Source organism: Muntiacus reevesi, chromosome 5, assembly GCF_963930625.1.
Source record: "Muntiacus reevesi chromosome 5, mMunRee1.1, whole genome shotgun sequence".
Classification (NCBI taxonomy): Eukaryota; Metazoa; Chordata; class Mammalia; order Artiodactyla; family Cervidae; genus Muntiacus; species Muntiacus reevesi.
Window position 1 is genome coordinate 51,692,509 of NC_089253.1, and position 26,842 is coordinate 51,719,350.

The 26,842-nt window shown below is 50.9% G+C and overlaps 1 protein-coding gene across 1 annotated transcript in view; it reads left to right on the top strand.

The window, feature by feature from the left end:
* Positions 1 to 26,842, top strand: part of NFASC (neurofascin) — a 192,218-nt gene that overhangs the window by 106,213 nt on the left and 59,163 nt on the right. Inside the window, exons 3-7 of the mRNA XM_065938228.1 lie at positions 15,186 to 15,363; positions 21,283 to 21,300; positions 21,958 to 22,063; positions 24,106 to 24,302; positions 24,758 to 24,880. Of these exons, the coding sequence (XP_065794300.1) occupies positions 15,186 to 15,363; positions 21,283 to 21,300; positions 21,958 to 22,063; positions 24,106 to 24,302; positions 24,758 to 24,880 (622 nt within the window). The remainder of the gene's footprint in view (positions 1 to 15,185; positions 15,364 to 21,282; positions 21,301 to 21,957; positions 22,064 to 24,105; positions 24,303 to 24,757; positions 24,881 to 26,842) is intronic.

Consider the following 26,842-nt stretch of genomic DNA (forward strand, 5'->3'; position numbering starts at 1 on the left):
TGGAAGGACTGATGCTGAAGCTGAAACTCCAATACTTTGGCCACCTGATGGGAAGAGTTGACTCATTAGAAAAGACCCTGATGCTGGGAGGGATTGAGGGCAGGAGGAGAAGGGGACGAGAGAGGATGAGATGGTTGGATGGCATCACCGACTCGATGGGCATAAGTTTGAGTAATCTCCGGGAGTTGGTGATGGACAGGGAGGCCTGGTGTGCTGCGATTCATGGGATCGCAAAGAGTCAGACACGACTGCGAGACTGAACTGAACTGAACTGAAAGATCCCTAATGAGCAGAAGGTTAAAAGGTTTCTGGTGGACGCATGCAAACCAGCCGTGCAGGGCCATGCAGCAGGTCGCCCTGTCCAAGCTCTGCTGACTTAGTGTCCCAGCCAGCTCTGCCCCCAGCAGAGAGGGGGGCACCTCCTGCCCAGAAGGGGGACACATTCGTGGTGGGCGCAGCCTGCACGTGCGGCCGGGCCGCCTGTTGGCTTGTGAGCACCAAGGCGCCTGCCCATGCCCTGTGCCCGACAGCCTGGAGGGAGCATGAGAAATCCAGTGGAAAGTCGTGGTGGGCACCTCACGGGAAAGGTCTCTTCCCTCTTTCTCCTTTCCTGCCCCCTGCTTCCCTCGTTCCCAAGTTAATAAATAGCCAAGTGGTTCAGGTTTCAACCAATAGGTTAGTTCTGGGTGTTGGGCAGGAAACAGTTGTTTTCAGCCAAATCCTTAATCCTAAACCCAGGTGTCCCCCTCCGCCGCCTCCCCTGGTGGGAATCGGGGTCACCTGATACTGTTGTTCCCCATCCCCCACTCCTGCTGAGACCCCGTGACCTCAGGCAGGGCGAGGCGGGGCCAGACCTGCCGGTGCCCCTGCCACCAAGGGAGCCCTCTGAGTGGTTGAACACAGCCCCTGTCTCCTCCCAGACCCTCCCTCTGACAATGCCAGGGAGCCAAGCATGCAACGCAGCCACCCAGCAGATGGAGACCACCCTCCTCCAGCCCTGAGAAGGGAGGAGGGGGACGGGGACTTGCAGGCACATACAAGGTGTCCTTAGCTGTTGGAAGATCCTAGAGGACAACTGGTTGGACCCCACGCAGGGAGGAAGCGGGTCTCCTCTCCTGGGCAGGGGAGAGGCAGATGAAGAAGCAGGCTGGTGAGTGCTCTCTTAGGCTGTCAAGTCCGGGGGCTCAGGAGGGTTCGCATGGTTACAACCCCGAAAGGGAGAGCGGCAAGGATTCCATGGGCAGCGAAACTTTGTGAAGATGCTGAGGCTGTGGCCGTCTTGTTGGGGGTGAAGGGGAGATATGAAGCATCTAGCTTCACTGGGGAAACTTGGGAGGAAGGCATGGAGCTCCTCCTGCCACTTCCCATCGGTCTTGTCTTCCCCTCTGTCTTCCTCCTCCCTGCTTGTGGCTCTCTTTGGGAGAGGCTGGGAATCACCAGTACGGGGCATTTGAGTTTCCTAGGAAACCTCTCCAGCCTTCAGATGCCTGTGAGTGGAGGGAGCACACGGGCTGGGGTCACCATCTGTTGCCTGGTCCCTCCCTTGGCGTGAGAGATGGAAGGGAGCTGTGGACCCATGGAAGGAGGGGAGCAGGGAGGAGGGTCCTCCCCGGTGCCCAGGGCGACCCTCTGCAGAAGGTGACCTCAGAATCAGGGCGACTGAGCTGAAACCCTTGGGATGAGGGTGCAGGGAGGCTGGGAACAGGAGAGATGGCCATTCTGGGGTTAGTGCCTGCAGCTCCCGAATCCCTAGTTCTGAGAGTCTGTCTGCAGGATGGAGGAAACAGGGAGGCCCTGACTGAGATCAGACAGAATGGGTGGATTTCAGGGAAAAAGGGGATGAGTGTGTCTACTGAACAGGGACAAGGTCTGTCTACTTCATGGGATGCTTAATAGATGTTATTAGGTTATTGCTGTTATTTTTATTACTCAAGTGTATGCTATAACAACAGTTTTATTATATGATTTAATCAAGAGTTTCTAATACACTAATTCTTGATGGATGCAATAAGAGGAAGTATCTGATAAGATGGCTGTTCACTCACTCCACGAATATTTATTATACTGGTTCGCTACTGAGGGAGACAAAACAGACACTCAGGAAGTTCAGAGTCTGATGCAGGAGATGGGTGTAGGAACAACTAGTCTCGCCAGCAGGAGGATATGTATGACCCCTGGAACAGAGCATGCTGGGGGTACGGGGAAATCGCAGCCCACTTTCAGTGGGAAGGTAGGGTCTGCGCTGCAGGGAGGTTGCCACTGAGGGCCTCGGCGAGGAGGGGTGTTTGCACTTAAAGAGGTAAGGGGGGAGCACTTCAGCCTTCACAGAGATAGCCAGAGGTCCAGAAACTACCTGGCTGGTCTGGGGGGCGGGGGTTGCGAGGCCCAGGCTGGCCCTGCAGGAGAAGCGGCTGCCTGGGGTGGGAGCCAGGTCACAGGGCTTGAGTGGTGCACAGAGAGTGTAGCTTTTGTCTCTTAAGTCAGCTCCTCGGCTTTTTTTTCTGCCAGAACAAACATAATAGAAGACACATACCAGCTCTTTCTCTATTCTTGAAGAAAGAAAAATGAAAAGTGAGTGAAAATGTGATTATTACAAGTTATATATATTCTATATTTATATAACGTGAGCCACTTGGATTTATATTTATGTATACATCATTTGCAACTGTTCCTGGTTAGTACTGGGAACAAATGACGAGAAATTCCTTATGTCCTAGTCCTGAGTTCCCCTAAGAGGGCCTGCCTGCCTGTCTTCAGGGAGCCCGTGGCCTGGCCTGGGATAATCCTAAGTTCTTTTCAGACCCCACACACATGGCCCTTCCCCACTCCTTGTTTTGATGGGCTTCTATTTGCTCTTTTGTTTCAGCTCCTTTCTCTGATTTCTGGACAGGTTGCTTCCAGGCAGCCTCAGTAATAAACCCTGCTGCGTGTTTGTTTTTTTAATCTGATGCAGGATGGCTGAGTTTTGCATTGGCTCGGTTGGGCTTTTATTATCTCTCTGTTCCCCCCACAATACCCTGTGGCGGTGATGTGTGAGTGTATTCCTCAGTTGGTTCTTATAGTACTATTCTAGTCATTTCATTAATTTATTCTAAGAGCTAGCTGCTGGCACGTGGCCCTGTAGCATAATCTGTTGCTGTGCATTTCTGCAGGCAGTAATTCAGAAAAGCCTCAGACTACCTGCAGAGGTGTTTTGTTCACAGCCCTGGGCATTTCGAACCGGACATATTTGGTTCCGAGCTCATGATCTCCCTAGCCCTAGTCACTTCCAGACTTTTCCCCTTTCTTAATTCTTGATGCCACTTACGAGTGTCATCCCATCCAGTCTTCCAGCCTAGAAACCTTGATGCCATCCTCCTTCTCACCATCCACTACCAGTCTGTCATCAGCTTCTACCCATGTTGATTCTAACCCAGAGAACATCCTCAAGTCTCTGGGAGGCTCAGAGGCCATCAAGCCATTCATCTGTCACAAACACAGTCTGTTTCACACCTGCCCAGGGGCAACTATGGAGCCTGGAAGCTAGGACGAGGCTAGAGGAGCGATGGGGAGAGGAGAAATGGTTGAGCAACCTCACCCCTGGGCGTGTCCCCAGAGCCTGAGGATGCGGTGGGGCAGAGATTGGGCTGCGGCTGAGCCCCACACCACCCTCCAGATGGGCGGAGCGATGGGTGGGTAGATCATAGGCCGTCTCCTGGGTTCAGACTCACACGATAAAGGTCTGTGCCGTGGAGTCACGTGAACAGTGAAACAGCTTCCGTTTGCACCGTGCTTCGTGTTCCGATGCATTATTCATGTGATTCTCACAGCCGCCATCTGCAGCAGACAAAGCAGGAATATTTATTTCCATTTATGAGATTTTAAAAAAGGTTTGGAAAACAAGTAGTTTACAAAAGATAAGTGGCAGGACTGAGACCTTTACTTGGATCTACCTTTCCATAAATATTTCTTGCCAGGGACCCTGCCAGGCACTGGGGACTCAAAAATGAGCAGGGCATGGTCTGAACCTCAAGAGTTCCACAAAGATGGGAGAAAGCTTAAGCCAGTGGTAAGCAACCGACAGCCCCCTGGTCAATCCCAGTCCACTGCCTGTTTTGTAAATAAAGTTTCGTTAGAACATAGGCACACCCATCCACTCACTTCTTGTCTATGGTGGTCCTCACTTTGTAATGGTAAAGTTCAGCACTTGTGACAGAAACTATCTTACAAAGCCTAAAATACTTATTATCTAGACTTCTACAGAAAAGGCCTCCAACCTTTAGTTTAATCATACAGTTTTGCCCATGTGCTAAGTGCCCAGAGAGGTGATTTAAGCTATGGTGGAGATGAGAGGGACTCCCAGCTCTGCTGGGGGTTGGGGGCATGGAAGGGCACAAGGAATTCTTTACTGTGCAGAAGATGTCTGAGTAGTGAAGTCTTGAAGACTGAGTGGGAATTAATCACACAACAAGGAGGGAAGGCCTTTACAGGCACAGGGGCTGGCATTGATAAAGTATGAAGGTTGAATACAGTGTGACATACTTGATCTCTGGGTCAGGAAGATCCCCTGGAGAAGGGAATGGCTACCCACTCCAGTATTCTTGCATGGAGAATTCATGGACAGAGGAACCTGGTGGTCTACAGTCCATGGGGCTGCAAAAGAGTCAGACACAACTGAGCAACTAACGCACAAGGAAGTGTTTAGGGTTTGGGTGGGCTTGGAGGGGACTCCAGAAACCTGATCTTAAAGAGTCTTGTATGTTATGTTCAGTAGTTTGGATTTGATCTTACATAGAGCGATGGGGAGAAATGGGAAGGTTTTCAGCAGAGCGGTGACATGATCAGGTGGGGATTTAGAAAAATCACTGTAATAGCAACATGGAAAATGGATTGGAAGGAGACCAGTTGGGAGCTTATTGCAATGAGACATGATGTTTATCAGAAGTAAGCAACTGGGAGTGTGCTGAAGGGAGGGGGAATGAGAGACACCGGAGGGAGATAGTCCAGGGGCCTTGGTGCCTGGATGTGAGGTGTGAGAAGAAGCGGGAGGTAAGTGATTACAAGTGTCTGGCTTGGTGACTTAGGTGGGTACCAGCAAACACAGAAGAGAGATGGAAGGTCAGGGACCCAGTGAAGACACTGGGGACGTCAGGCAGAAGAGGAGGATCCAGCAGCGTGGTCAGTGCTGCCATGGAGGCTGAAAGGGCTGGAAAGAAAATGGACCCCCAGAGTGGGGTTTCAGAGGCTGATGAGGAGGAAAGGATGTTCTGAAGGACGCAGGACGGGTGGGGTGATTAACACTTGTCACTGCCTCCAAGAGGCCTGGCGAGATACAGACTGAAAACCCTGAACGTGGCCATCTGGAGGCCAGTGCGGGTCCAGACAGGGGAGGTTCTGGGTGTGGTTGGAGGAGTAATGAATGGGAACAAAATCAGCAAACATAGAAGGCATTGACCTCTACTGGGGGGAAAAAACAAACTTTCATGAGAAGAAAGAAAAAATTAGGTACCTATAGGGAGCTATGGAATACAGAGAATGATCTTTTGGTTTCATTATGAGAGAACTTGAAGATGTTTCTCTGCTGAGGCAGAGAGCCAGTTAAGAAGAGTTTGGAAACCTTCAAGAGAGAGCAGAGAGCTGGTGGTCAGGGACCTGGCAGAGGGATGGGGCCGGGTCCAGGCTGAGGCAGGCAGGAAGAGGAGGATATGCTTCTTTAATACAGAAAGTGAAGATCTTGGGAAGCGTGAGGGTTCAGCGAATATTCCAGGCGCATTTCTGATTCTGATAGCACTCTCAGTTGCAAGTGATAGAAAACAACTGCAGCTGGCTTAAAAATTCAGAAGAATTTTTAATATAAACACACATGTAATTTAAAGTCCCCAAGTTGGGCTTTCTTCAGGAAACGCTCCCTCAGTGACGGAGACAGTGACGCGAAGGGTCGGGTCTCACTGTGTCTTCTCTGCTTTCTAAAGTGTTGGAGTGTCCCCACAGTGCGCTCGGAGACCCCCACCGCTCACCCCTGAAGCTCCACCCTCTCCCGTTGGGGGTGCCCTCACTGCATTCGTTCAAGAGAGGGGAAAACTTGTCTTTCCCAGAGCTTTTAGCAGAAGTCTCCATGAAGCCCAGTGCCTCTGGCTGGATAAGGTGTCCATTCCTAAACCAGCCATAGGAGTAAGAGTTAGAAAGCGCTAATTTTTTATGCTAATCACAGCCCAACCCTAGAATTGGGTAGGATCACTTTAGGGACATATTCGCTGAAGAAAAATGTCTGTACTACTCTGGACTGAATTGTGCCCCTCTTAAAATTCACATGTTGAAGGTCAATCCACATGTAACTGTATTTGGAGATTGGGTCTGTAAAGAAGCAATTGACGTTGAATGATGTCAATAGGATGGGCTCTCATCCAGTAGGGCTGGTGTCCTTATAAGAAGAGGAGGAAGCACCAGGGGTGTGTTTGCACAGAGGAAAGGCCACGTGAGGACACAGCAGGAAGGCAAGCATTTGCAAGCTAAGGAGAGAGACCTCGCGAGAAACCAGCCCTGCTGACACCCTGATCTTGGACTGCCAGCTTCCAGAACTCTGAGACACTGAGTTTCCGGTCTGTGGTACTTTGTAATGGCAGTGCTAGCGAATGAATACAGGTACCGTGGATGGGAGGAGGAGAGCAAGGGTGCTGGATAAGCATTCAGTAAATGTCCACGAGGTTCTCTGTGTGCTTGACATTGTGCGGGCTGAATAAGACACTGTCCCCCATCCTCAAGGAACTCATTGTGTAGTTGGGAGACCACATTCTACTCCAGGACCTAGAACTCATTACAGCAGGTATATCCCAGCATTCTCTGAGAGCACAGAGGGTGAGGACCGGATCCAGGCTTGGTGGTCCGGGGAAACCAAGGGAGGCTTCCCAAAGGTGGTGTCACCTGACCTGCGCCTGAAAGATAACAGACAGTTGGGTGAAAGAACAGAAAAGGCAGACTAGGAAAAGACAGTGATTTGTGTAAAGTTGGTGTGAAAATACATGCCAGCCAAGTGAGCACAAGCAGCGGCTCTTTATTCAGAGTGAACTACAGCAAAGGAGTTGGCCACCATCACTTGCCTTGGCAGAGACTTAAAGGCAGAGAGGGGAGAGGACAAGCTTTTAGAGAAGGAAAGGGAAGGCTCTGGGTGTGCACTGACAGGAGCTCCTGGAGGCGGACTACGTAGAAGCAGGCATCCTAAGTGATTGGTCTGGGAAACATACTTGTCTTTCCCTGGTTGATCTTGAGTTGGAGATACTGGTAAAAAAGAAAAAATCGGAAAGCTTGTAGTCAGCGAATGAGGACAGTTCAGGGAATTAGAAGTAATTCAGTATAACTGGGGTGAGTGGAGGGGCTGGGGATGAGGCTGGGCAGGTAGGCAAGGGCCTGAGCGGGGAAGGCTTCCAGAGCCCACCTTGAGACATAATGGGCTGAGCTGAGCTGGGGATGGACACGGGTTGTCCGAGTTTGTTGGGATCTTGAAGCCCTCCAGAGAAGCTACCGCAGGCCTCGATGCAGAAGCCCTGGCCCCAGGAAGCCAGATGGTTTCTGGTCCAGTGCTGCAGCCCCAGCCTGATGTGCTGTTCCTCACGCCTGCATTTCGCTGTGACACCCACGTGTGCTTGCCACCAGTCACAGGGTTTCAGCATTTGGGAAGTTAGACATGTCTTCGGCAGCACAGGGGTTTTCAGTTCATTGTTTTACTAACCCAGAATCCTTTTCTCAAATAAACCTTGTGTGCAAAAGCCCAAGGTACAATAAAAACTGTAAAGTCGCTAGCCACTCCCCCCCAACCCGTGGAGAAGGCCCGAGGCACTTCCAAAGAACCCACCCTGCTCCTCTGGACCCAACACAAAAACCCAGCACTAGGAGACTCGAGAACTCCTTCAGCTCCACCCTCACCACTTGGGATACTTTGTGTGAAACCCCAGGATGGCCATGAGGCTGGTTGCATTGGGTGGTTTCGCTGAATGGTGACGTTTCTGGGTTTGGAAGCTGAGGAGCTGGCCTCACCCCAGAGGCCACAGCATTTTCTGCACGGCCTCCTTGCTTCCACTTTCTTCCATCTGCGTTCTGTCTTCCACACAGAAGCCAGAGTAGTCTTTACAAGCACATCTCATCAAGTCAGTCCACCACTTAGAACCCTGCAATAGCTTCCTTAGATGCTTGGAATATAATTTAGCTCCTTCCTTTGACCTTCAGCCCTCTGGGAGTATATCTTGTCTCCATGTCTGACTTTTGACTTGTTCTGTTCTTCCACACATGCCCTCCAGACTCCAGCTATACTGGTTTCTTTCACTTCCTTGCGTGTCCCCATCTGCTTCTTGCCATAGGGCCTTTGCACAGACACTTCTCCCAGCCAGGAATGTTTTTATGACCCATCTTTACAATATTGACTCCTTCTTGCTGTTATGATACCTTTTCACAGAGGCCTTCCTTGGCTGTTCACTTCCTTTTATCATATCACCCTACTGTGGTTTCCTCTTTTTTTTTTTTTTTAATAGAGCACTTTTAAATTCACAGCAAAATAGCAGAAGGTACAGAGATTTCCCTTTTGCCTCCTGCCTCTACACATGCACAGTCACCCCTGTCATCATCATTCCCACCAAAGCGGTACTTTCATTACCGTTGATGAGGCTACGCTGACATATCATTATCACCCAAAGTTCAGAGTTTACAGTGGGATTCGCTCCTGGTGGTGTGCATTCTATGGGTTTTGAGAAATTATGATGAAACTATTAGAGTATCGTAAGAGTAGTTTCATTACCCTAAAAATCCTCTATGCTCTACCTGTTTATCACTCCTCCTCTCCACATCTTTTTATTGTCTGAACTTTTTATTGTCTCCACAGTTCCACCTTTTCCAGAATGTCCCGTAGTTAACTCTGGAATCATACAGTATATAGCTTTTTCAGATTGGCTTCTTTCATTTACTCATATGCCTTTGTTTCCTCCATGTCTTTTCATATCTTAATAGCTCATTTCTTTTTTAGTGTTAAAATATATTCCGTTTGTCTGGATGGACTACAGTTGATTTATCCACTCACCTACTGAAAGACAGTTTGGTTGCTCCCAGCTTTGGCAATTATGGAAAAGGCAGCTGTAAACATCGTGTGCAGGTCAGACTGTGTTTTCTTCTTTGCGCTTACTGGTGCCTCACTTTGTTGTTACTGACGTTCGATGTTTGTTTCCTGACTTCCCCACTGGAGCGCTGAAAGCTCTGTGACAGTAGAGCTGGTCCCCTGTTCCCGTGTCCGTCTCTTGTCCCTGTTCGTTCTCTGAACCCAGGTCTGGTGGGTGATCGAATGACTGACTGACTGCTGCCCAGAAGTCCATGGCGGATTCTGCTGCCAGGGGTGTGGAGCTGCCAACTGGGCTGTGTCTCAGCGCAGCCTGTCTTTTCTCCCCGTCACTTCAGATGTGTTGTGACCACCAGTACAGCCTGCTCAGAATGGGGCTGTGAGAATGTGGGGAGCTCCCGACTGCAGCAGCTTGCAGTCCTCTCATCCATCTGCCAGGGACAGCTTGAGGAATCAACACCAGGGCCCCCCCAGTCTGGGGAAGGAAAGCAAACCAGGACCCACAAAAAAGGAAAAACAGAAAAGCAGAAAGTGACTCTGGCTGAATAAGTAGCATTGCTCCTTGGGGTTGTTGCTGGTCGTGTCCTGGAGGTAGTTCAAAGCCTGCTGGGTAGCAGCAGCTAACATTTCTTGAGCTTTTGCCCCAAGTTTTAAGTGCTTTGTATAGGATTTGGGTATCAAGTCACAGTTGCAGCCCTGTAGAATAGGTGCTCCTATTATCTGCAGTTTTCAGATGAGAAATGCCAAGACCTGAAGTTTCAGTACTTGCCCCTGATCCCCACCTTGTAAGCAGGGAGCAGCTTCAAACCCAGATGGTCTTTCTGCATGGTCACTGCTCTTGAACTTGGCCAGGAGTGGCTGTCATTTCCAGGTGTCCCCACCAGTGGCTGATCATCACTCAACTTACATGTACTTCCCTAGGCCCTGTCTTAGATATTTTGAATTCGTATCTCCCACAAGGCTTGCAGATATAAAGGCCTTGCCTTCAGGAAGGTTGCCCAAGTATGTGAAGCATCCTCATGTAAGATGACAATGGTTCTAAAGGCCTTCACATTGGAAAAGGCTTTTCTCATCTGCAGGCTTGATTTGGTCCCTGCCTAGAAGTTTGAGGGTGCAGGGGTTTGTGTGTTTACAGTGGTGCCCAGGTGATCCTGATGAGCATCCAGATGCCTTCCCATGGGGGCAGGAACACACCTGACCAAATGCCATTGCATTCTTTATGAAAAACAGTGTCACATGCAGAACATTTCATGTTTGGGTGATTCTATTCTCTTTTTTTCTTCTCTTTCGTTTATTTACTTTTGACACAGTGGGTTGGGGGGTGGGGATCTCAGATATACAAGACTTGAATTAATCATAGTCCCTAGTTCATAGTATACCTCAATTCATATAAGATTTCTCTTTTGGTTTTGTTTATTGTTGTTCTTTTCCTTACTCTCTCCCCCTGCAGTAGACCTCCCTTTAATGTATTTTATATCCGTATAGTTCACCTCTTACCTATTTAATTCAATATAAAAGGATTGTTCAAATGTATCATAGTGGTAGCTTGTGTGGGTGGTGTTTCATTTTCATGGATGGTTTTATATGATGGCTATATTTATTAGATTATTCTTCTCTGCATCTCAGAGAAGCAGCTGCCTCTCTGGAATTTCTTCTCATTTGATCCTTTTTTTGCCCTCATGAAGCTAACCAGAAAAATTCCACACCCTCCTCCACCTTTCCAAGACAGTCATCACCACCCCCTCTTCTGCAGACTCCATCTGCCCTTTCAAGGATATGTGGCTTTCCTTATTCCTCCATGGGATGCTCCGTAGTTAGTGGCATTCCCCTTGAAGGGCCCTGACAGTTCCACCCCCGAGCCCCGCCCTGGCTGGTCTGCTTCTCCCACCTATAACCAGCAATTGTTTATTTATTTATCTACTGATGGACATTTGGGCTGGTTCAACCCCTTGGCTATTGTGAATGCTGCTGCTATGAACGTGTGTGTACATGTACTTGTTTGGGGCTTCCCTGGTGGCTCAGTGGTAAAGAATCTGCCTGCAGCGCAAGTGCTGCAGGAGGTGTGGTATTTGATCCCTGGCTCAGGAAGATCCCCTGGAGGAGATCATGGCATTCCACTTCAGTATTCTTGCCTGGAGAATCCCATGGACAGAGGAGACTGGAGGGCTACAGTCTGTGGGGTCACAAAGAGTCAGACACAACTGAGCAACTTAGCATGCACCATGCATGTACTTGTTCATGTCCCTGATTTTAATTCTTTAGGGCATATACTTAAGAGCAGAAATATGGGGTCATATGGTAATTTTTATGTTTAATTTTTTAGGTACTGCCAAACTATACATTTCTTTTTTAAATTGCAACCTTGCATGGTAATAGTCATATATATGGAGAGACAGGGAAATTTGATAGAAAAACCTTGGGCTACCAGTCAGGAGACCTGGGTTCTTTTCTTAGTTTTGCCACAAAGCCGTGTATGAGGTGACATTGAGGACATCACTTCCCCTTTCTAGGCTCTTGTTTTCCTCATCTGAGAAGTAAGGCGATTCCATAAAGCTAAATAATCTTTAAATTATCTTCCTCTCTAAAGATTTTATCGGAAAAGTTGGATTCCAAGGGAAAAGGGTAAGAGAATTGTCAAGTAGCTAAATGAGATTATTTCTCTGTTCTTTTCCTACTGTGTTTTTTAAATTGTGGGTAAAGACACCGCAAATAATTGGCCTTTCTTCCTGCCAATGTGTATCTAGCTAATGAATAGCTTCTGGCTTCCTGTTTATATCAAGATTCCCAGAAAAAGATACCCTTCTCTTTCCCATCACTTCCTACCACTTGGCGGCTCCTGAACAAAACGTGGTGGTCTCAGAGCCAAAACTGGAGTCATCCCCATTGTCCTGCTGGAAGGAATGCTGAGCCTCTGCTGGTTCCCTCAGCACTAAGATTTCAGATGGACAACCTGAGTCTAGTCTTTGGAGCTGAGGAACCACGGAGGGGCAATCGCAGACTCTTTTTGAGACAGTGTCAGGGTCATCTTAGAGAAGAGGAAGAAGCAGAGACCTTCTGTGAGGCTTTCAGGCCAAAAAAAAGCTCCCTTGGGAGCTTTTCTACTTCCTTAACTCACTCACAGCTGAATGGTTCCCTGGCCAGAGAGCAGCGCCTGTGTAGGGAGGGAAGCTTTTCCCCCACTGATTGAAAGCCTTCACAGTTCCCAGGTCCAAAGCACGTGCTCTCCTGCGCCACCTGGCGGTTTCATGGGGAAACGAGGTCTAAAACATGTGAACCAAGTGGTTTGTTTTATTCAGGCATTTATCTGCTCATTTTGCATCCATCTATCACATGGTTCTGAGCGCCTGCTATGTTTTAGCCATTATGCTATACTCTAGGAATAAACAAGAAGAGGCACCTTCCCGTTCAGTACCTTCCTTTTTATGAGAGTACAGAGGAGTGACTTTTGGAATGAATTCATAGTGACAAGTGCTGTAATAGGGGAGTGGTGTTCAGGAGCACAGACAAGGGGGCACATGTGTCATACTTGGCACACCCTAATGAGACAGGGCAGATGCAGAAAGTGTTCCAGACAGAAGTTAATCTGTGCAGAAGTCAGCACAGTAGAGCTTTATGTACTATGAGACCTGGTAGACTACCCATGTTGGCTGGAATGCAGAACGCAAGGGGAGGGTAAGAAATGGTCGTGCAGTTGAGGCTGCATCACACAGGGCTTCCAGCCAGGTCATGGACTTCAGCTTCAGTTTTGGGGCAGCAGTGAGTTAATGAGTTTGACTGGGGGATACCATATCTATATTTGCATTTGCACTAACATCATGGCATCCAGTCCCATCACTTCATAGCAAATAGATGGGAAAACAATGGAAACAGTGATAGACTTTATTTTCTTGGGCTCCAAAATCACTGCAGATGGTGACTGCAGCCATGAAATTAAAACACGCTTGCTCCTTGGAAGAAAAGCTATGACAAACTTAGACAGGATATTAAAAAGCAGAGACATTACTTTGCCAACAAAAGGTCTGTCTAGTCAAAGCTATGATTTTTCCAGTAGTCATGTATGGATGTGAAAGTTGGACTATAAAGAAAGCTGAGCGCTGAAGGATTGATGCTTTTGAAACGTGGTGTTGGAGAAGACTCTTGAGAGCCCCTTGGACTGCAGGGAGATCCAACCAGTCAATCCTAAAAGAAATCAGTCCTGAAAATTCATTGGAAGGACTGATGCTGAAGCTGAAGCTCTAATACTTTGGCCACCTGATGTGAAGAACTGACTCATTGGAAAAGACCCTGACGCTGGGAAAGATTGGAGGCAGGAGGAGAAGGGGACGACAGAGCATGAAATGGTTGGATGGCATCACCAACTCAATGGACATGGACTTGAGTAGGCTGGAGTTGGTGATGGACAGGGAGGCCTGGTGTGCTGCAGTCCACGGGGTCGCAAATAGTCAGACACAACTAAGCGACTGAACTGAACTGATTTGCTTTGAGGAGTAAGTGCTCTGGTTATAGGTGTAGAATGAATCAGGGGAAAGGGCAGAAGTGGGGAGAGAACACTTAGGAAGCTGTTGCAGTAACTGATGTAAACAATGATGGCCAACACCAAGGAAGAAGCAGTGGGAAAGGAGACAGCAGACAAGGAAAGGAGTCCAGAAATACACATGAGGTGAGGAACTGGTATCAGCTTCCGTTGGTTTGCCCACATTCAGGCACAAGGGATCCCCTGCTCCCTCAGTCGGGATACATAGGAGCTTGCAGGAGTGTGTGAGTGATCTCAAGGCTTCACATTGCCGCCAAATTGCTTTAAACCGTGTGTCCATTTGCTATGTGACTACTCATCCAGAAAAGCCAGAGGAATTGTGGGGAAACTGCTTCCATTGTCCTCTGTGATTTGTTTGGCTCCATGATAGTCAGAACAGCAAACTGGACCACTTTTTAAGACTCCGTGTTTCAGAGCCTCAGACAGTTTAAAGGTTGGTGTTTGAGACTCAGCTATAGGCCATTGTTGCTCTTCTCTCTCAGGACCAGGGGGAGAATTTTTCTCTCCAGGACCATCCCAGGCTCCTTGGACAGGCATTTTTAGCCCTTACCCCTGTCAGCCCTGGAACGGTGGCTTGTGCTTGAGGGTGTGAGCATCATGCTGTCATGAATGTTGCTTATTCTCCCAACTCTCTGGAGCCTTGAGTCCTAGGCTGTCATATCTGCACTGCCATTATCCCTAAAGGGACAGCGTCAGGGACCACTGCCAAATAGTTAGCTGTACAAAGTATCTGCAGAAATCATTCATTCACAAACTCCTGGGCAACCAAGTTTCCACTTCCCCAACCACTGCCCCACGCCACTGCCTCCTTTGCTCTCCCCATCTCCAGGTCAAAGGACAGCGTTGTGATCGTGTCTCTATGCCGCTAACCCGGACACACTCAGCCTCAGGCCCCCTCATCACACGTGGGTCTGAACAGCTGTGAGATAGGTGTGTTTCCTACAGGCGCAGTGCATGGGGCTTCCCTGGTTGCTCCGACTGTAAAGAATCTGTCTGTAATACAGGAGACCCAAGTTCAGTCCTGGGTTGGGAAGAACTCCTGGAGGAGGGCATGGCAACCCTGGGGATCCCTGTTCCTGGGGAATTCCATGGACAGAGGAGCCTGGCGGGCTACAGTACATGGGGTCGCAGAGAGTTGGACATGACTGAGCGCCTAACAGCGCATGGCACCTTCCAGGTGCTGGGCCTGAGAGCCAGTGTCTGTTTTCACGACTACTCTATGTAGAGTTGTCTTTTCTTCTAGAAAACTGGTTCTCAGCTGGGGGTGGTTTGCCCTCCCTCCAGGGGACAGTTGGCGATTCTGCAGACATCTTCAGTTGAGGGCAGGAGTGGGCCTTCCTGGCGTCTCGTGGGCAGAGGCCAGGGGTGCTGCTCAGCACCCTACAATACCCAAGATAGTTCCCACGCAAAGAATTGTCAGGTCCCAAAAGTCGATAGTACAAGGTTAAAAAAAACTCTGTATTAGAATGTAGGTCTGTAATCAAGGGGACCCTGAATCCTCAAGACTCTATCAGATTGCTAGAGTGGACCAGGAGTTCAGGGAACACTCACTTGTCATCATATTTTTTTCCGCAGCTGAACTCCGTCTGGGAGGATCAGTTCCAGCGACTGGAGGCAGTGAGACCTCACGGGCCGGGGTGCGGGGCGCGAGGCCCGGTTCTCAGGATGGCCAGGCCACCACCGCCCTGGGCCTGCATAGCTGTCCTCCTCTGCGTGCTCAGCCTCAGCGGGGCCATCGAGATTCCCATGGACCGTGAGTCTCCTGTCCACTTGGAATCTGCTGACTGGGGGCAGAGGAGTCGCGGGAGTGGGGAGGGGCAGGGAGAGTGAGGACTGTTCAGAGAAGGCGGGGACAGCAGAAGCAGTGGCTTCTGGATTCAGAGCTGGGTTTTCCTCCAGAGGATCAACCCGGGCAAGCTCATGCTTGGGAACCTGGGACCTGGAGTCGCCAGGCCATCTCTCAGGGCCGGGGCTGTGCTGGTCACTGCCCAGAGCCTGCTGAGAGTCTGGAAGCCCGAGCATCACCCGGGAGTCCTTCCCTCCACACCCCTCCCTCATCCCTCTGTGGTCTGGACTAACCTATCAGAGCGGAGTTTCCAGGGGCCGAGCACGGTGGACAGCCCTGATTTGCTTTTCTCATAGCCAGGTCCTTTTGGCTGAAGTGCTGAGGACAGATGGCCTGGGGAGAGTTGTGAAGGAGGTGATTTTTGCAAAAGACTGTGGCTAAGTGAGCCATTAAAATAAAGAACCCCATTATAGTGTCACTGGGAGAATCCGGCACAAACTCCTTCTGTTTATTTTCAACTTTCCTATGGCAAAGTTGAAAAGTGAAATCCATGGCATCTGCTTCCTATGGTGGGACATTATTTGGCCATCAAGATCATAAAGTCAAGATGAAAATGCTGATCTGGCAGCCGTGTCTCCACCAGCCATATCTGGTGTTACATTTGTAAGTGGCCCGTCGACTGGCAGCCGTGATCCTTGGCCCTGTATTGAGATGGGTGCCACCTTTGCTACAATTCTGACTCTTCTGCCAGGAATTCTGGGGAGCCCAGAACTATGATACGGACACACCACCTCTGTCCCCCGTTCCTGCTTCGAGGAATAGATGTGACCTGTGTGATGCCAATGTTGACCTGGACTCTCTCCAGGCAACAGGTGTCTGGGGAGGAGTGGGAGAGTGATACAGCCTCAAAGAAGTCCCCGCTGAGCTCTCCAGAGCCAGCCTCTGGGGCCTGGAGCTAGCACAGCTTGGAGAAAAGTTGCAAGTACCTCAGCTCCCTGCTGCCTTCTGCCTACACTTCACCAGTAACAGCTGCCCATAGGACGGGGTACTTCTGAGTGGAGAAGGCCAGGAGAAACTGTAATTGGACCCAGAACAAGATGACCAGGGCCCCTATGGCCCTCCTGATGGCCCCAACCTGTGTACGTGTGTGTGTGCGTGCACGCGTGTGCGGATGTGTGTGTGTGTGCACATGTGTGAATGCGCTCACACCCTTAGGGAGGGAGGGAGAGGGCGGTTGTGAAGGAGACTGTTCCCATGGAGACCGTCTGCACTGCTGGCTCAGGGATGGTTTCTCATTAACGGTCCCAGGCAGACAGTCTAATAAGGAGCGTGGTAAGGCCACATCCCTGGAGAGCGGGGCTGAGGAGGAAACTGGGTTACGCAGGAAGCAGTGAAGGCTCGTTTCCCTTCTGCCACTTCTTGCTTACTCGTCTGCCTCTCTGATCCGCGGGGCGGGTGGGCAAGGGGTTCCTGCAGGGTGAACCTGTGACCCAAGGGCTTTGACGTCTGTCTTAGGAATCTGGATCCTAAAGCTCAGGGGCCCTGGGCAGGACCCCACAGCCAGTCTCTGCAGAGCACCAGCCGTGGGGCAGAGCTGCCAGGCCCCCGAGGAGGGCCTGGAGGACGTCTTCCTGAGTGTTCACTGGGACCCTTGGCCCCCCAGTCTGGACCACATGCCACACCCCGCCTCTGTTAGCCTGCCCCCTTTAGCTCATCTTGGGTCTCCCTGGAATAGCAGCTGCCTCATACCTGACAGAGCTCAGAGCTCTCCAGGCACATCTCCGGTGACTCACAGCCCATGCATGAAGTCGGTGTCATCCTTGGCCGACTCTGAGAGGCAGAGAAATGAAGCTGTTTTCTCCAGCTCACCCAGGCAGGGCCAGGACGTCACCATGGTGTCTTTCTTAACAAGAAAGGCCTTCTGCAGAGCCACTCCCATTGCCCCCGGCCGTGTCAACAAGAAGCTCCCGCTGCTGCCTGCGCCTGTCGCATACATCCTGCGCCTGTCGCATACATCCTGCGCCTCGCTGGTTGCTGCAGGCACAGTGGCCATGGCCACCTCCAGCCTGAGTCTGCGAAAGATGAGTGCAAGATGAGAGTGAGGCAGTCCCTTCAGACGGCACCCAGGTGCCCTGGGAAGAGGCGCTCATCAGTCAGGGTTTACCCTGCCCCCAGGCCCAGCAGGGTAGATGCCTCCCAGATGATCTGAGTCAGTCCTTCCATCTCACCCAGTGGAAGGGGCTGGGGAAAGGTCAGGCTTTCCCAGCCCCAGCTTTATTGAGATATTACTGACATAAAAATGTTTATTTACGGTGTAGAACTCAGAAAAAAAGTTACCTTTGTGGGTGTGTGCTGGTAACTTCTAAGATCTCCTGTACCAGCTTGTAAGTATCTAAGAAAAGTGAAGTCGCTCAGTCGTGTCCGACTCTTTGCAACCCCATGGACTGTAGCCTACCACGCTCCTCCCTCCATGGGATTCTCTAGGCAGGAGTACGGGAGTGGGTTGCCATTTCCTTCTCCAGGGGATCTTCCCAACTCAGGGATCGAACCGGGGTCTCCCGCATTCCAGGCAGACACTTTACCTTCTGAGCCACCAGGGAAGCCCCATACACCACAGTTAACAGTGGTTGCTATGCCGTACACAGGATCCCCAGAATTCACCCATCCTGTAGTTGGAAGTTGTACCCCTCGACCAGCGTCTCCCTGCTTCCCCCACCCCCAGCCCCTGGCAGCCTCCATCCTACTCTGTTCCTTTGATTTGGACTTTTTTTAGATTCTACATGTAAGTGAGAACACACAGTATTTGTCCCTCTCTGTCTGACTGATTTCTCTTAGCATTGACCTCAGGGTCCATCCATGTTGTTGCAAAAGGCAGGAAAGGTACCCACACCCCTGTGTTCACACAGCTTTGCTCACTGTAGGCAGCAGGAACACCCTCAGCTTTCTCTGTGTGTTGGCTGGGGGGGCGAAGGGGCTCAAGCCACAGGCTGCCCAGAGTGTCCTCTGCTCACTTCCCCTTTGGGGGGCATCATCGGGGCCTCAGGGAGCTTGGGTGCAGCAGGTGTCCTAGAGCAGAGCCCAGGCCGCAGCACAATCTCTCACTGAACACACGGCCTCCCGCTCCCGCTGTTCTGCCAGCAGAGTCACATGCACACACTCCCACCCAAGCAGAACAGCGTGACCTTTGGAAAAAGCAAAAGGTTGCTTTTGCCCCATCCATCAGAGTGATTTTGCCAGAAAAGTGAGTCTGCTGGCAGCTTGCCCCTCCATCTCCCTCCCTGCCTCAAGGAACTTGGCATTTTTCCCCTAGGGACCCACGGAAGAGGGCAGTGGGGTAGGAGCGACGCTCCCTCCTCACTGTCGTGCCAGGACGTGAGGCCACGGTGGCCTCAACAGTGCACATGCACACTCACTCCATCCTCCATGGGGCGGGGGTGCCAGGGACTGTCAGAGCCATGGAAAGGAAAGGGGTTCATGAATACAGAAACCCTGCAGACTGAGCGGGCATCTGTCTCGCTCCCTGCAGAGCCCGTGGGAAGACTTTTCCTCCCGCTTGGAAGTGAAAGAGCACTGCCACCCAGCAGGTTCCATAGGAGAGAGGGGCGGGGTGTGCACAGGCCTATGTGGTGACGGGCACCCTGTCCCTGGGCAGGCTGTCCTTGCTGTCTTCCCGCTGTGGCGGCGTGTCCTCTGGCTGACCGTGTCCCTGTGATAAATCCCTTGGCTGCACATGGCGGCTGCAGGTGTCATCACCTTCTTAAGAGGCCCCCGGCCAGATGTCAGCGTGGGGCTGAGGGCAGAATACAAAGAGCCTCCAATCCCCCATGCTCTGTCCAGAGTGTCAAGGGGAGCAGAGTGCCAGGGCCCCTGCTGGCTGGCTCACCTCTCCAGCTGAGAATGGATATGAGAAAGGAGCTCCTGACCAGCCGTGGGAGAGTTGATTCTCCTTGCTGTAATACATTGCCCCAGACTTCCTGTGGGACCTTAACTAAGTCGACTTCCCTTTCAAGAACCGAACACTCCCTCAGCAACATCTCAGGTTGTCTCCATTGAACTGGCCTATGTGTAAAAGAGACTTGAAACCCACGTGGGCAAAGCAGACCCTGTGTTAGGCTTCCCATCCGGGGTGAGGCAGCACCCTCAAGTGGATTTGAGAACCCAAAAGACGTCAGATGCGTACTGAGATGGAGTAACCAGGGGCCCGGGCTGGTAGCCAGGGGAGTGGGTCAGGGGTCAGCCCTGCTGCTCCTGACCATGGCCCTTCCCCCTCCCTCCCTGCCCAGCGCCCCCGGCTTTCCAGAGTTAGTTTTCTTGGGTCCTAGCAGGAGAATCATAGATGGTTGAACATGCCGCAGCAGTGAGCTCTCTAGAGCCTGTGTTCAGAAACCAAGATTTCTGCTGTTCCCCTCGGCTTTTCTTTCCTTTTCTGTTTCTTGCCAAGGTCGCCCCAGGCACATGTTAAAACAGATAAAATTTCTCTTTAATCCGTGGACAGGCCACACACCGCCAGCCCACTGAGAGAATGCCTTTGGACCTTTTCATGAGCTTTGTCGTCCAGATTTTCACTTCCTGGCAGTGTCCCTGCTCCCCCTACCTCCCGTCCCGGTCTTCCCTCCCCTGTGGCTCCTCCTGTGTCGTTGGTCCTGTCTTAACTCTGCCTTTTCCAGGCCGCCCCCCTCAGAGCTTCTGATCTCCTCTTGCACATCTCACTGATCAAGTCAGAAAGTTTTGAGGTCATCATGGCTCAGCCTTCCCCCAGGGAGCGCTCACTTGGAAAAGATCAGCTCACCACACCAGCAGTGTCTGACCTCTCCACCGACCTGAAATAAGAGTGGCCTACAGTAATGTAATCGTGTAATATATATAGTGATGTAACTGTGAGGAAAAGACATCTTAAAAAGTTACAGCGACATGTGTTCTCTTCTCTGCAGAGAAATTTTCACCAAACCCTTTTCCCCACAAAGAATAAACCCTCTAAAACCTTGCTGTTCACAGTGTGGCCTGCAAACCACAGGCACGAGAGTCACCTGGCTGCTTGTCAGAAACTCAGACACTCAGACCCACCCAGACCTACTTAGTCAGAGCCCAAGTTTTTACCAGACAACCCCCACAGGGGATTCTCATGCTGATTAAAGTGTGAAAGGCCCACACCCCAACACTCCTGTGCATGAACACAGGCACATCCATGCCACCTTTACCCTCCTTGTAAAAAGCACAGAAGGAGTGGTACATCTCCACAGTTGTTCAGAAGCAGGATTTCCATAGAACAGTGTACTTCTGCCATGAGCAGATGACAATAATTCGTCCTTCCCTCGAGTTTTCCAAAGGATGGCAGAGGAGGAGACGGTGGGAAGATGCTTTCAGGTGTGAAGAAGAAGAAGGTGCAGAGGGAGCAATGAGTCTGTGGACCTGACTGGCCCTTGGGCTTCACCCCGCAGCAGTGGTTCAGCTCCACCCCTTCCACGGGCCTCCAGCCCCACCCTCGCACCCTTGGCTAAGGAGCTTGCTTTCCTCTCAGGCATCAGGCGATGACGAGTGGCATCCTCAGACCCCAGCCTCTTTTGAGCAGCATTGCCAGTTCTGACGTGCAGATTTCCCTGGAAATCATTTGGTCAGCAGCTGGTCGTTTGCTCAGCTGTGCAGTCTGGTCCCCTGGGGGAGGCATCACCTTCTCCATGAAGCGTCGCTGGGTCTGTCCCCACCCCGGCTTGGCTCTCCCACAGAGCTCTGAAGCTGGAGGAGAGCCGACACTGGCCTCCCCAGCCCTCCTCCCCCTCCCCCTGCAGGCCGGGGCCTGAGGCCACCTGGGTGACAGTCATGGCCGATAACTGATAACTGTTGTCTTCTTTTCTCCCCTCACAATGCTAACCCATCGGGAACTAACAGCAAGCATTCAGAATGAGCGTAAGTCCCCGGGGTGCCTGTCTGTGCTTGTGCCTCTGGGAGGTGGCGGGCAGTAAGAAGGGATGGGAGAAGGCCGAGAGGTGGTACTAGCGGCTTCTGGAAGGACCAGTGTCCTTCCAGTCCTCCTGTCCTCCAGTGGCTGGCATGGCAGTGTCGTGGAGGACTTCGGAGCTTGGGGCTGGAGCTGGCTCTTTGGCTGCAGACAAGCCCCTGGGAAGGCCTCCGGGGACTAAAGTGGCTTTCAGCGACACCACAGTTTGGCCAACTATTGATCCTACAGGGCTCAAAACCATCATGGCAACTAGGTTCTGGAAATCAAGCTGCTTTGGGTTCCTTTATTCATTCAATGAACATTCATCAAGAACTGTTGTACACTAGACATTGTACTAAGCATTAGAAGATAAGAATGAGTAAACCAAAAGCCTGGCCTTCAGTTTCTCATAAAGATGAGAACGTAAAGGGGTTCTTCTTACACTTAGTCCTTGACACACCATGCCCTTTCTTGCAGCCCTGTTTAAGCAGTTGGGTCTCTAGAACGGGGCACTGCTCACCGCTGCTGGCCTGCTTGTCTGGGTGGCTCCTGAAGCTCTTAATTTCCGCCGTTCCCCAAGGGCAGGTCCCCGCAGCCCTGACTGCTCACTGTGTGTGCTCTTGCAGTGTCCCAGCCCCCGACCATCACCAAGCAGTCAGTGAAGGACCACATTGTGGATCCCCGTGACAACATCTTGATTGAGTGTGAAGCCAAGGGGAACCCTGCCCCCAGGTGAGTGCACAGCAGGTAAATCCAAGCTGGGTGGAGGGAACAGGACCTGCAAAAAGGGCATTGAAACTGTCCCCTTCCCCCTGAGCCTGATGATAGTTTGAAGCAGCTGAGAAATCCATTCATAAAATGTCCACTAGGCACCTACTAGATAGAAGGTACAGTTTGGATAACCAGGAAATGTAGTCGATGAGGAATCTGGGGGGCAGAAAACTTTACTGGCTTCAGTTCATACCAAAAAGCCAGGACTAGATATGAAGTTTTCTGACTTTGAATCTAACATTCTTCCCACTGCTTATGTTTCCAGCATCCACCTGATGCTTAGCTTACAGGAAGTTCCTCTTTGCGCTAACTTGAATCTTCCATTCTGAGTTTGTCTCTGCTTATATATGTGCATATCAAGATTTTATGATGGGCTTCCCTGGAAATGGCAACCCACTCCAGTATTCTTGCCTGGAAAATCCCATGGACAGAGAAGCCTGGTAGGCTACAGTCCATGGGGTCGCAAAGAGTCTGACAGGACTAAGCGACTTCACTTTCACTTTCACTTTCCCCGGTAGCTCAGACAGTAAAACATCTACCTGCAATACAGGAGACCCAGGTTCGATCCCTGGGTCAGGAAAATCCCCTGGAGAAGGAAATGGCAACACACTCCAGTATTCTTGCCTGGAGCATTTCATGGACAGAAGAGCCTGCTGAGCTACAATCCATGGGGTCGCAAAGAGTCGGCACAACTGAACTAACACACACACACACACACACACACACACACACACAAGATCATATGAGATATCAGCAGACATGAATTGCAAGCCTCCTATGGCAGGCTCTGTGTTAAATGTTGTTCCTCACACTGTCCGTCCACCTCACTGCCCTTCAGGGAAGGACCCGTGTCCTTGTGGAGAGGAAGTGAAATGGAGGCACAGAGATGTCAGGTACCTAACCCCAGGCCTCTGACACCCCAGACCAGGGATAGCTTCTACCAAGTGATAAGCACTGGGGATGGGAACGCCCACCCTCTTCAAAGCAGCATCCACAGGCTGGAGCTTCCAGCAGCCCCATGGCAGACTTGTACCCAGACGTGACAGGTCCTCTTGTAGTGTGCGTCTGTCAGCAGGAGACGGGAGGTGGGCAGGGCCCCAAGGGGTTGGCACCCTGCTTCTGCCTCCCTCCGTGGGTGTGCCCGCGGGCTGGCCTAGAGCTGCGATCCCAGAAGCAAGCAGGGCCTCTCTTGCCCATGAAGAAGCAGGAGTCTCCAGCAGGGTATCTTGACCTCGCTTCTCAGAGTTGGTCTTTCTCCCACAGTCTTTTGCGGGGCAGTGACTGGGCCTCCGAGAAGCTGCTGTTGTCCCTGCTTCTTTTAGGCTGTGTCCTGGGCAGACACATGTCCGCCCCCGCCCCGAGAAACAGAGGATGTTTTAGTCTCTTCATGCTAGGGCTCAGTTTTATTAAGGCTACTTTGTACTTTAAAACTGCTCCTCTGGGGTTGTAATGTACAGCCGCCATTTACAATCTACATCCGCTGAGCGACCACACAGATAACCGGGGGCCGTTTCACTTTGGTTTAGAGTGAGTTATCAAATGACCACACAGGCGGAGCAGGGCCGGCTCCCTGATGTGTTGGGGCCGGTGGAATAGGAATTTGGTTTGGGGTTCCTAGTTGGAGGTTGAGAATGCTTAGCGGTGGGAATAGCCGCTGACTCTGGATTTTAAAAAACCAGAATTGCTGCGTACTCTTCCAAAGAGCACAGTCCCCCCTCTCACTTGCAGTCATGACTCCCAGCCTCGGTTGGGTGGCACTACTACTTTCAGGGACCTCCTCAGAGGCTCACCTGGGTGGACCCAGGACCCAGCATTTTATCAGGTGTCTGAGAAGGTCCTACTGCGCAGCCAGGCTGGGACCCACGGGTCTGGAGGAGTGGTTACGGCCCGAGTCCCAGTCTAGGGCCCTGAGATTCTGGCCTAGAGCTGGGAGCCCAGAGCCCTCCCTGCTACTCTTGGTTGTCCCTGACCCTATACTACCCCCCACCCCGCATCGTCCGCAGCTTCCACTGGACGCGCAACAGCAAGTTCTTCAACATCGCCAAGGACCCCCGGGTGTCCATGAGGAGGCGGTCTGGGACCCTGGTGATCGACTTCCGCAGTGGCGGGCGGCCCGAGGAGTATGAGGGGGAATACCAGTGCTTTGCCCGCAACAAATTCGGCACGGCCCTGTCCAATCGGATTCGCCTGCAGGTGTCCAGTGAGTGCGTGGGCCAGGCCCAGGATGCCCCGCTGCTGGGTCAGTGGAGGGCAGGGTGTGGAGGGTCATTCCAGAAGGGCCACCCACCCTTGGCCTGCAGCTACCGGGAAGATCTGCGTGCCTGGCCTCTGGGCAGGGGTGCGCCTCCCCCAACTCAAAAAGGTTCCTTGGAAAGGAAGTTTCCAAACCATTGTGGAACAATCTCACTGACCCCTCCTGGCACCGGTCAGGGAAGAAGAGCCTTGAAAGATATGTGTTCATTCAGTCTGAGGAAAGGCCTCTCCTGCCTCTCCAGGCCACCCCTCACTTGGACACACAGACCCTGTCCCTCTCTCGGGCCTTCTTTGTTCTCCCATTTCCTCTTCTCTTTGCCCTCCTTGCTGCCACCTTCTAACCCTGCTCTGTGCCCCAGCCCAGCCATCACCCTCATAGAATGCTCCTTTGTTTCTCCCCAGAATCCCCCCTGTGGCCCAAGGAAAACCTAGACCCCGTCGTGGTTCAAGAAGGTGCCCCCTTGACACTCCAGTGCAATCCCCCACCTGGGCTTCCGTCCCCAGTCATCTTCTGGATGAGCAGCTGTAAGTCTCCGGGGCCTGGTGTTTTATTTCTATTTTAATCTTAGGGAGTGTTAAATGGGAAGGGGTCTACCCAAGGCTAGGCAACCTTGACTTGTGAGAACAGATATAAGGTGGCCATGTGACTGAGAACACAGGATTTGCAGAGAGAGCTTGCTGGGCTCACTGTTGAGCCTGGCTACTCTTAGCTCTGTGATCTCAAGCAACTTGTTTAACATCTCTGGGCCGCAGTTTCCTCTTTTAAAAAACTAGGGCTGATAAATGTATTTATCTAATAGAATTATTGTGAGGATTCAATGACAATATATCCAAAGTGCTTATAATAGGGCCAGACATACAGTAAGTGTTCAGTAACATTTGTGATGATGAATAAGAGCAAGAGAAAAAGAAATGGGTCAGAGGACAAACTGGTTTTCAGTTGGCCAGTTGAAGGCAGGTTGAAACCAAGCCTCTTTCAATCTTTGGTTCACCTGGATCTGCTCTGATTCAGTCTTCTCGTAGGACAGAAGAGGGATTTGGGAATGAAACTTTAGAAAAGGAGTGATGGGGAGACACGGTGTTTGGAGCAGGGAGGACAGAGTACCTCATTCAGAGCTTGTCCTGACTCAATTTTGGACAGAGGCTCTCTGAACTTCCCGCTGTTTCTTCCTGTGTTTTCAATCAGAATAAAGGGCGGGGGATTATGAAGATGGATAGAAGACTGCTCTCTCTGAGCATCTCCCTGGCTTCCTTCCTCCCTCCCGCCCTGAATGGATGACTTTGTGCTCAGTCGTTCCCCCCCCCACCTTGCCTCATCACAGTGCAGATGTGTGGGGAAGGCAGCTGGCCACAGGCCGGAGGGTTGGTTTGTGAGCCCCTCTCAACCCCACACTGCACCAGGTTGTATTCATGCTACTTCCTGAGCATATCTCATGACCCTGCTCTTCCATTCTCTCCGCCACCTCCCTAGCATGAGCCATCACCAGCTTTTCCTTGGGTTACAATAAGCATCCGTACCTGGCCTCCCTGGTCTTTCTAAAAATGATCCTTTCGTTCGTATGCCCTCCCCACCCCCACTCCCTGGTTCAAGCTGTGGGTGCTTACCTTTAGCACACACTGTTCCTGCTGCTTAGAAGCCTCTTAGCTCCTTCCTCTTCTGCCTGGTAAATGTCATGCAACCTTCAAGCCTCAGCTCAAATCCCAGGGTGGATTGGGTACTCCTTCTCTCAGCTTATCCCCTTCTGTCACATGGTAAAATTAATTGATTAAATAGAACTACTTTTCAAGAGAAAGAAAAAGAAATGGTGACTTGAGAAGCAGGCGTCAGGGATAAGAAGGAGATACCTGTGAGTAAGTTGTTAGCCTTATATTTTTACAAACCTTACAGCCTAGAAACCTGGTCATTTGTGTTTACAGATACAGTGCTTGAAAAAAAATGTAGACAATGTGGTCAGCATGCTCAGCCACACCTATGATGTTATTAATCCTAAAAAAAAAAAGCACACATTTTCATATTTTGACATCTCTAAAATTGGAAAGTGTCCTAAAATTGATGATATGCATCATTGATTGGTGTATATCTTACAGTTGGTGGTGCTTTTTTCCTTCTTGGGGATGAGTGGAGGTTTAAAACATAAAACAGGTGAACATGCCTCCTGGTTTGGGGAACATCTGAAGGATTGTGTTTCCTCCCTCTGGCCTGGGAGCCAGTTAGATCTTCAGTAGCATGAATAGGAAATGAAAGGTGTGGTCACAGAGCATCATGGTTGGCAGACAGGTATGAATTGAAATCCCACTCCCCTTCACTGCTTTTGCAACCCAAATCTTGTTAAATCCTCTGCTTTCTTATCTCTAAAATGGGAATAATTCCTGCCTCAGGGTTGATAGTATTAAATCAAATACTGTGGAGCTCCTGGCCCCGACCTGGCCCTTGGTAGGTGTTGAATCATCAGAACTATGATGATTTTTATTACTGTTATCATTACT